The sequence below is a fragment of the Rhinolophus sinicus genome, chromosome 4 (assembly GCF_057876585.1).
Source record: "Rhinolophus sinicus isolate RSI-liver-muscle chromosome 4, RSI-T2T, whole genome shotgun sequence".
Classification (NCBI taxonomy): domain Eukaryota; kingdom Metazoa; phylum Chordata; class Mammalia; order Chiroptera; family Rhinolophidae; genus Rhinolophus; species Rhinolophus sinicus.
Window position 1 is genome coordinate 62,932,166 of NC_142504.1, and position 10,895 is coordinate 62,943,060.

At 36.2% G+C, this 10,895-nt stretch overlaps 1 protein-coding gene across 1 annotated transcript in view; it reads left to right on the plus strand.

The window, feature by feature from the left end:
• MIMS1 (mitochondrial inner membrane scaffold 1) overlaps positions 1–10,015 on the plus strand; it is a 41,174-nt gene extending 31,159 nt beyond the window's left edge. The window contains exons 3-4 of the mRNA XM_019718711.3: positions 4,136–4,247; positions 8,804–10,015. Coding sequence (XP_019574270.1) covers positions 4,136–4,247; positions 8,804–9,037 — 346 coding nt within the window. The 3' untranslated portion in view covers positions 9,038–10,015. The remainder of the gene's footprint in view (positions 1–4,135; positions 4,248–8,803) is intronic.
• Positions 10,016–10,895: the final 880 nt, after the last annotated feature.

Genomic DNA, 10,895 nt, shown 5'->3' on the forward strand with positions numbered 1-10,895 from the left:
GGGTCTAGAATTGTGTTATACTTTCCAAAAGTCCACTAATTTTCAGTGTTTGGTTATATTTTCTAACTTGATATTAAGGTATTAATAAAATATGGTAGTTTTGTATAGCTCACTCATTAGAAAAAGCTTATTATCTCCTAAGTTAAAAGGTGATGGAATGGAGATTGTATTAGTTTGGTGCAAAAGTAATTGTGGTTAAAAGGTTAAAAATTGCAAAAACCGCAATTACTTTTGCACCAACCCAATACTTATTCTTGAGAAACAGTATTATAGATGTTTCTTTATAAAAGTTCTGAAAGTTTTTTTTTTTTAAAAAAACCTTGCGTAATTGATGCTGTTCTGTTTCTCTCCACATCTTTCTTTCCATTGTGTTTCTGTTATTCAATTATATCCTTCTTTATGTATCATTTTTTAAGAATTTTTCCTTTTTTCACAGAAGGTCCTTGTATATATAATTTATGGAGTTATCTCTGTTTATTAATGACATTTTCTGGACATTTACAATATTTATAGATGTCTTCAAAACGTAGTCTTGTTTTTTAACAGAGCCCTTAGTTTTTTAACAGAGCATAAAATCATGTACCATTTTGAATAAAAATTATTATAGGCCTTCAGTTTTTCTACTTAATTAATGGCTTTTTATATGTTAAATTTTCTTCTTTTGAGCCATTGAGGATTTTTCTGATTCAATATTGTGGGAGATGATAGGAGTAATACTTGTTTCTTCTGCCTTCCTTAGGTTGCCCTTGATAAGCATTCGCCTCCTGGCATTAGAGGGAGAAATCTTAAGTTTTTAATTAATTGAATATGAAGGTCTCATTTGGACTATTAAAAAGAGTGCTTTTGTTCCATTTACTTTTCTTTGCTTTCTTTAGTTAAAGACTTCTATAACTATAAAAGCAGATCCCAAATAACCTAGTGATACTAATTCTTCTTAAGATGTTTTCAGTGCTATCGGGCACCTGAGACAGTTGTGACATTCTGCTATCCCCTGGAGAATGCACCGTTCTTCATTTTGTCTTTACCCCCTCTTTTTCTGAAGAATGCTTGTGTTTAAGCATGGTGGTAAGACTATCCACTTTAAAAGCATATCCTTTCTCCATCACAACTTGTCTTTTGGCTATTTGCTAACATATGAATTTGGTGCCACACTCACCACTACTACCCAGCTATGACTACCCGTCCAGTTCTGTTATAGCGGCATCTCATAGCTAATTTGTACTATGTAGGATGTGTTGCTTCTGAGAACAGTCCTTAATGTTTTTATTAAATCCTTAATATTTCAGAAATTGAAAGTTGATTTGTTCTAAGTGAAGATCTTATTTCAAGTAATAATTAGAAAATAAAGATTTAGGATATGTTCAAATGGCAGTTTATCTTTCATTGTGAGATGATTTTATTGTAAAATTGTAGTTGACTGTATTAAATACAGCTTTTTCAATTCAACTGACAAGAGGCTGGCTTTATTTTATTTTATTTAGTTTTAGCTGGAAAAAGTTCTCTGTTATTTGCTTGTTGCCTCCTAACTATTAAAAGAAAGAAGAAAAAATAGTTTGTAACTTGAAGAATGAACATTTGAAGTCATACTGCATTGCTGACCAGTGTTTGTTTTAGTCACTCTGACAACTAGCATTACTGCCTTACTAGTCACCATAAAGCAAAATGCCATTCTTTATTTAGTTAATTCGGTGATAAATATCTCAGGCTTTTGAAACATTTTATTTCAGGGAGATCTAAATTGTGCATGCTGATAGATTTTATTTTAGCCTAAGCTTTGTTGTCACATCTATCTGGCAAAAGCTTGCAGATATCTTATGTCTTCTAACCAGAAGTGTGATAATGGTTTTTGTCCCTGAGTTTAGATGCCTCATGTTTTGAGCCTCAAGTTCCTAAAGCTATAGGTCCACTTGGAGGCAAAATCCCAACTGATTTTTACTGCATTTTATCTAGACTGTGAATGTATGTGCCTTTGTCCTTGCGTGTTTCTACATCAGTAGAAATATCCATAAAGCTGGCAGTTTGTGAAGCAGATTGCTGTCAGGCTGTGGGAAGTTCAGAGTAAAAAGTGACAAAAAGTGGATATTACTGTTTAAATCAGATCCTCGTTAATATTTCAAATTTAGTAATTCCAAAGAAAATGAAAGTTATTTTTACTTTTTAAAAAGTCAAATCATCAAATCAGTATTTTAGAAATAAGTGGAACCAGGTACTTGCTGGTTTATTTTACAAAGGATACTTATGCAAGGTGTCTGAGGTAGTTTGATCTTTTTGATAGTTTTTTAAAAAATCACCTAATTTTGTCTTTTGGCCAAATGTTTGTCTTTTTTCCCCCTTCATGATTGTTGAATATGTAGATTTTACATACTAGGCTTAGTCTAAACTAGCAAATGATTAATGAAATAATTTTATAATTGTATTGGTATAGGAAAATATCATTAGCATGTTGTGGTAGGATGGTACTGTACGTAGTGACATATTAAATCTATAGAATAGTCTTTGTGGTACTAAATCTTGCTTTAATGGGATTCTGTCTATGAAAGACTTTAATAGGAACTGCTGGTGGAGATAGAAAAAAACATTTTAGTTTTGATTTGTAGTTGATGTTTTCACTAAACTCTTTAAAGGTTTCTTCATTTATCTGGTTTCATCTTGTAGATGATAGGTAATTTTCCTTGTTAATCAGCCATATCTATTGAGAGTAGTCCCTAGTTTGTTAGTATTATAGTGAAATCACAGAGAGGGACAACTTTTTGTCAGTTACCCAAATTATTTTTGATATTAAAAATAATTTAGGCGTTTGCAACTACCATAATAATAATGGGTCCAAGCAATTTGCTTTCTGAATTATAAAGAGAAAGAGTATGTTTATGATGGAGCAACCTGTAGACCCTACCTTTAACCAAGAGTCAAACTTAACACCAGTAATGGAACAAACTGACATTATATGGCCCCTGCTGATGCACTGAGAGGAACACAGAATTAACTGTGCAGCTTTCCTGTTGAAAAATGTTTAACCAGAATCTAATCACATGAGGAAACAATCAGATAAATCCAAATTTTTGACATTTTACATGCAACTGGCCTGAAAGCTTCAAAAAATCTCAGTGTCAAGAAAGACAGCCTGCCTTCCTCTTCAACAAAAAGTTGTGGGGAACATTTCTAGAGAAAAGGAGACTAGAGAGACATAACAGGATAGCATTAAGGGACATACTGGGACAATTCAGGAAATTTTAATATTAAATAATATATTATTCTATTAATTATGTACTATTGTGTATGTTAAATTTCCTGGTATGATAATTATGTTTATGTAGGAGAAGCACAAAACAAGAGCCTTGTTCTGATATAGAGGTGAAAGGTTTCAATATCTGCAAAACTGTACAGTAGATGAGAGAGCGTGCACACATGCATGCAGTGCCAATGTAACAAAATGTTGATAATCAGAGGAAACTAATAATAAATTAGGGCTTAACAGCTCAGGTTACAGATTATATCGGCCTTCTCTCCCTCTGTCCAAAAACTTGTTGCAATTTTCAGTAATTGTTTCTTTACCTGCCTTTTAAGTTTGATAATAGCATAGAAGCATCCTTGTAGAATAATTGAAGTTTTCACAACCCATAGAATCATTTATTCTTTGCATAATAACATAATAAGTAATGTTATATCACTTGCTTTTGCAATGGTAGTATATAGCTTGACGTGTAATAGTAGAGGTAAAAATCTTAGGTCTTGAAGTTTGAGTTGGAGCATTCTAAGGAGGTGGTGTTTAGTTGAGAAAACTAAGATCAGGTAAATGATTCTGATCCTTTTCTGTTAGGTTGCTTAAAGATATTAATTTTGTTCTGATAAATGCATGTTTTTCTGGATATGCCAATTAGGGCTGTCTTTGTGCACAAGAAGTTGCACACAGTAAGATACAGCATGAGACACTGATATTTATGTACATATTGTTCTTTTAGAGTGAAATTAAAGTGCTTGATAATGCAGAATTGACTTTTAAACAAAATTTGGTTTTGGTTTTTTTGGATAGTCTTTTGAAAAAGTTTATCCCTAAAAGTTTGTGTGTGTGTGTGTGTGTGTGTGTGTGTGTGTGTGTGTGTACATATATATAAATTACTTTCTGTTTTTTTCTTAGAGGAGTGAATGTCATTCCTTTTCTAGAACTTGTTGGGTTACCTGACAGCGTAGTAAGCATTCTGAAAAATTCCCAGAGTGGAAATGCACTAACAGCATATGCCTTGTTTAAGGTAGGTATTATTGTTATAAATGGATTGCTCCTTACCCTTAACCAGTGTGACCTGCTCAGTTCTCTGGAAAACTCCACGTTAACACCCACTAGTTCTCTTTTGTAACTTAAAATATTATATTTCATTTCTTATATGTTTAATGATTAAAATTTAAAAATTTTAAGTGTAAATAAAATGATGTTTGTGGAAGAAGTGCTTTGAAAATAGAGAGATCATTCATATCCCACTGTGATTAAATGTGAAATTTCAGAATTTCCAAGGAAGATGTCATCTGTTTGACATTTTTCCTATTGATAGTATATTAATTTTCCTGACTCAGACATCCACATGCCACCTGACTTATTTGTGAAATTTAGCATTTATTTTGTTTATAATAGTCTATCTTCTTAGAATAAGTAAAATAGTAAAGTTTAATTCAGATTGTTGTATGTGATAAACCTTAATTAGACTTATTGTTAGATGGTATGTATGTTTCATTTTAGAAGTTCATAGTCTTTATAACTGTTTTCTGAATTTAGACAATGACACCTTTAGATGGTTTCTACACCTTGGGTCTTTATTTCAGAAGAGGAGACTCATTGTAAATGATGGAATTTAGCCATATTAATCTCATTTTTCTCAATTGACAAATAATTATGAGGTTCTTTGTAGCTTCATCCTAAGAAAGGAAATAGGTAGAAAGCATTTGGAAACTACATGTTATTTTATTTCTATTGTATAAAAATAGTTAGAATTATGGTTATATAATAGTACCCAAAAGTAAAGATGTTTTATTTTGTCATCCTCATTAAATCCTCTGAAATCTTGGGAGATTCCCTCTTTTATTATAATTTTGACTAGAGGGCTAAAGCTTAATTGCTGAGTTTTTCAACGTTAAAACTTGTTAAATTCATAAATTATCAAGTTTCTAGTTACAATGGGTATAATTTAGCCTTAGTAAATTGAACTATCATGATGATGATTTAAACCATTTCCCTAATTATAATTGTTCCTTATCCCATACTCCCATAATGTGTGTAGCTCTTATGTAATTCATATCACAGTCTGTGTTACTTTTATTTTTTAATGTTTGTTTTCTTTATTTGATTATGAGTGCCCAGGAATTCAGAATCGTGTCTTCTTTCTCTTTGTGTTTTCAGTATGCCTGTTATTGTGCTTTGTAGGCAAATCAATGCTCAGTGCATTTTTATTGTGTTGGACTTGAAACATGAAGCTACACATGTAGGTAGATTAATGTCAGCAGTGTTTCTTCTCACCATTCCTCTGGGACATGGGAAATGTGGAGGGGGATTCTCCTGGGTATTTACTGTAACCCACAGGTTTCTCAAGTAGAGCAACAAACATTGAGATTTATTGCTTCAATAAGGCAAAGCCCCAAAAAGAGGTGTGGCAAATATGAAAAAAACAAACAAACCTGTAATTCCTTGTGGCATTGGTTAAGATGCCCTCATAACCCCCTTGCACTATCCTTGAAATGTATGGTAGTTTGAGTTGACAAAAATTTGTTGAGCCCCTACTATGTGCCAAGTGCCAATTCTAGGTACTGGGAATACTGTAATTAAATAGGACAATACAAAATACCTGCCCTCGTGGAGCTTATATTCTACTGGTAGGAGGCAGTTGGAGAGACAGAGAAGGTAAAGTTAAGGAAAAGACACACACGCACACACACAGTGTATTTAGATGGCAGTAAGTGCTAAGAAGAAAGAACAAACCAGTGATGGAGGATGTGTTTGTGTTGTTGTTTGGTGTTTGCTTGTTTGTTTTTCAGAGGGGTGGGTTACAAGAAGGTGAGAATGTTAATCAATTAGCTGTGTGGGAGAAGAGCATCCTGAGCAGGGGAAAACGAAGTACAAGGTCCTGAGGCTGCAGGATACCTGGAGTATGTGAGGGAATGGTGAGGAATCAGTGTGGCTGTGATGAGTGAGCAGGGACACAGGCAACAGAGTGGCCAGATCAGGGCGTCCTGACGGGCCATTGTGAGCACTCTGGTTTTTTACTCTGAGAAGATAGAAGGTCTCTGTGCAGTTCTGAGCATCTGACTTATTTTAACAAAATCACTTTGGCTGCTGTATTGAAAACAGTCTCACAGAACAAGGGTCGAAGCCCAGAGACCTGCCAGGAGGTCATTGGAGCAGTCTGGGTGAGAGCTGATAGTGGAGGAGAGGCGGTAAGAAGTAGGTGGATTCTGTCAACAAAATAAAGAGGCAACCAACCAAATGGGAGAAGATATTTATAAACGCCTCTGATAAGGGGCTAATATCAAATATGTAAGGAACTCATACGACTCAACAACAAAAAGACAATCCAATTAAAAAAATGGGCAGAGGACATGAACAGAAACTTCTCCCAATAAGACATACAAATGGTCAACAGATATATGAAAAAAATATTCAACTTCACTAGCTATTAGGGAAATGCAAATCAAAACCACAATGAGATATCACCTCACACCTGTTAGAATAGCTATTATGAGCAAGGCAAATAATAAGTGTTGGAGAGGTTGTGGAGAAAAAGGAACCTTCATATACTGTTGGGAATGTAAATTGGTACAGCTACTATGGAAAAGAGTATCCAAGTTCCTCAAAAAATTAAGAATAAAATTACCACATGACCCAGCAATCCCTCTCCTGGGTATCTACCCCAAAAATCTGAAAACATTTATCCGTAAAGATATATGTACTCCGATGTGCACTGCAGCTTTATTTATGGTAGCTAAGACATGGAAACAAAGTATCCTTCGATGGATAATTGGATAAAGAAAGTGTGGTATATACACACAATGGAATACTATTCTGCCATAAGAAAAGATGAAATACTGCCATTTGTGACAACATGGATGGATCTTGAGATTATTGTAAGTCAGACAGAAGAAGTCAAGAACCATGTGTCTTCACTCATATGTGGGATATGAAGGCGACAAAGGAACAAGACAAAGAAACAAAAACTCGTAGACACAGACAACAGTCTAGTGGTTACCAGAGGGTAAGGGGGGAGGGGGTGATAGAAATGGGTAAAGGGGGTCAAATATATGGTCATGGAAGGAGAACTGACTCTGAGTAGTAAACACACAATGTGATATATAGATGATGTAATACAGAATTGTACACCTGAAATCTATGTAGTTTTGTTGACCATTGTCACCCTAATAAATTAAAAAAAGAAAAAGAAAAAGTAGGTGGATTCTGGATATATTTTGAAAGTATCTTACAAGTTTTGGGCCTGAGCAACTGAAGAGTAGAATTTTCATTTCCCGAGATGCAGACAACTTTGAGAGGAGCAGGTTTGGGGTGGGACCATTGATCATAAAGAGGTCAGTTTTGAACAAATGACATTCTGAGATCTGATTAGACCTGAAGTTGTAAATGATTAGGTAGTTGTATACATTGGAATTTAGGGAAAAGGCTGAGACTGGAAATCTAAATTTAAAAATCATCAAAATGGCACTACAGACACGAAACTGGACAAGACTGCTGAGGGAGTGAGGTAGGTGGGAAAAAGAAGGAGTCCAGGCACTGAAAGTTGTCCCACTGTGTTCAGAGATAGATGACAGGAGGAGCAGTCAGCAAGGACGACTAGAAAGGGGCAGCCTCTGATATGGAAGGAAACCAGGCAGGTGGGGGCCTGACAGCCACGTGGAGCAAGTGCACCAAGGAAAAGCTGCCTTAGGTGGTTCTCATTGTTCAGGGACCTCTGTGCTCTGTGAGGAGAGCAGTTTTTGTGGAGAGGTGGGTTGAAAAAGCTTAGTAAGTTCAAGAGAAAATGAAGAGGAAAATTGGGGGTGGAGAGCACATGCAGCTCTTTCAAAGAGTTTTGGTATCTGGCACACCTACAGTTAATACTGCGAATTTTAATAGAAAAACTTCAGAATGGATGCAGACTCTGCTTTTATGATTCTCTTTGACCAGTTTGTCTACTATTTAATTTTGGTTCTTACGTCTCTGATCAGAGTTAAACCTGTGCATGTTTGCAACACATGTACCATTTTACCACTTGTTGGCCTCTTGGAGGTTCTGGTTGGGATTCCAGGCCCAAAGCAGATTATAAGTAGGAAGGAGCATAAAGACTGAAAAAGTCAAAGGAAAGAGATTTGGAAGTGAAACTAAATTCACTAAAGAAGAAATACTAGATCTGAGCTTGCCTCTCGCCATCTGAAGTAATTTGGTTCTGGTTTAATTCTCGATAGTGCCTGAGGGTTGTCAGGGTTTTAAGGAATAGAGAGAGACCTGTGTACCTTTGTTGTTGGTAGTGGTCCTGAGCCCTCTTTGCTTTCCCAATGAATCCACTCCCCATCCTCTACCCCCACCCCCAATTCACTAGCATGCGGTAACAGACTTCAGTGCTGCCACTGCGAACATGCTGTAATCCTGAGTCAGTGTCTGAGTGATGAGTATTTGTACAATCAGCTTACAGATGAAGTGCCCTTGTTAGGAGGGAGAACCACGTGGGATGTAACTATATTAGCCTTAGAAAGCAATAAAGTAAGTTCAGATTGTTTTTGCTTAAGACGATAGTCATAATGGGGTATTGATCTGCCTATTTGCCTTTTCCTTCAGATTGCAACACCTGCCCGATACACCGTGACTTTGGGGGGAACCTCCTTCACTGTGAAGTATTTGCGTAGTCGTGGCTACATATCAACACCGCCTCCTGTTAAGGAGTATCTACAGGACAGGATGGAAGAAACAAAGGAGCTTCTCACAGAGAAAATGGAAGAAACAAAGGATAGACTCACTGAAAAATTACAAGAAACCAAAGAAAAAGTTTCCTTTAAGAAAAAAGGGGAATAGGATGCCTTATATAACAGGTTACAGACAATTCCTGCACTTTAACCCTTTGGAGACTACGGACAAAGATACGTGCTCCTGATTATATTTTTGGTTTGTTGCCTAAATATACTAGTTCTCTGAGGGTTAAAGAACTAAGATACCTTTGTAACATTAAATGTTGCTAGAAAAATCAGTGTTTTTTGAAAAAAAAAATGAACCCAGTATAAGAATTTTACATCAGTAGCTGAATTAAGATGTGGTTAATGTCTTATAAGTCAGAGCTCTTTCAAGGTCTGCAGAAACATACTTGCTTTATGGTTTGTTGCAGCCATAATTTAGTCATACGAGGCAGTTGACTCCTTGAATAGCTGATCTGGCCCAAACAGGATGTCAGCACTCGGTCTCCATCTTTATGTTATTCGCTGAGATTATACTATATTCAGTTCTCAATGTGGAGACAAACTGTTTTCAAAACTGCCTTTGAATGAGAGGAAATGTAGTGTTTCTATAAAGAGTGTACAACAATTACCAGTTAAAATACAGACTTTATATGAAGACAGTTGAATAAAAATTGAGTCATTTTTATGTAAATAAGATGTGTTGGTTCTATGTATATGAAAAAAATTGACCATTTAAAAATGATTTTTCTCTGAAGCTTGTAATCAAATTTTTTAAAGCAAATATATATGGCCATAGTACTTTTTCACCTAGAACATAAAACTGTGACTTGTGTCCTCTGCATCTAATTTCTCAGAGAAAAAGTGAAAATGATTATACCTTTATTGTTGACATCAGATTATCTTAAGCAGTAACTCAAGCTTGTGGTTGTCAAGCAAATACAGGTTTGGAAGGATGGAAAATGACATCGAGGTTGTCACGGAGCTGACTCACTCTTCTGTCGTGTGGTAGGCCTTGGTCTCTACAAGCCAGTGCTCTTTCCTAGTTTCTTTGTTCCAGAGTTAATGTTGATGTCATTATGGAATAAATTTTTAAATTGTAGCTGCTGCTTTTCCCATTATATTGAAATATCCTTGCTTGAGCATTTTACTTGAATTTCTTATATTATCTGCTTGAATGAAATCCAGCCTTTGTCAGACGGGGAAAGTTGCCATGAGTGTGTGTGTTTGTTTGAGGATGTCTGTGTCTGTTTCCTTTTGCTTTAACTGCTTTTACTTCAATTATGATCCTTGAATTGATATTTGGAAGAGGGAATGGCCTCTTTCTAGGTTGTCTAGATTGTCAGAGGGATTGCCAGAAGCCATCCTGCAGGAGTTATTACTGTTTGGCAGGATTTTTATATTTAATATTTAGTTTGGCCAAATCTGGAAAATACTTTAAAGGGAAAAAAGTGTTTACATTTGATATATCTAATCATTATGTTGGAACACTTCTTAAATTAATACACTGTGGTTGGAATCTTTCTTTGCGGGGACGTAGTATGGAGTAGTGAGAGGACAAGAGCTGTTGCTCTGCCACTTGTAGTCTTTTTTTTTTTTTTTTTTTTAATTTTATTGGGGGATATTAGGGGACATTGTGTTTCTCCAGGGCCCATCAGCTCCAAGTCGTTGTCCTTCAATCTAGTTGTGGAGGGCACAGCTCAGCTCCAAGTCTAGTTGCCATTTTCAATCTTTAGTTGCAGGGGGCACAGCCCACCATCCCATGCGGGAATAGAACCAGCAACCTTGTTGAGAGCTCGCGCTCTAACCAACTGAGCCATCCGGCCACCCCTCCGGAAGATCAGCGGCAGCTCGTCTTCAGTCCATTATGGAGGGCACAGCTCACTGGCCCATGTGGGAATCGAACCAGCAACCCTGTTGTTCAGAGCTCGCAGTCTTAACGAACTGAGCCATCCGGCCACCCCTGCCACATGCAGACTTAA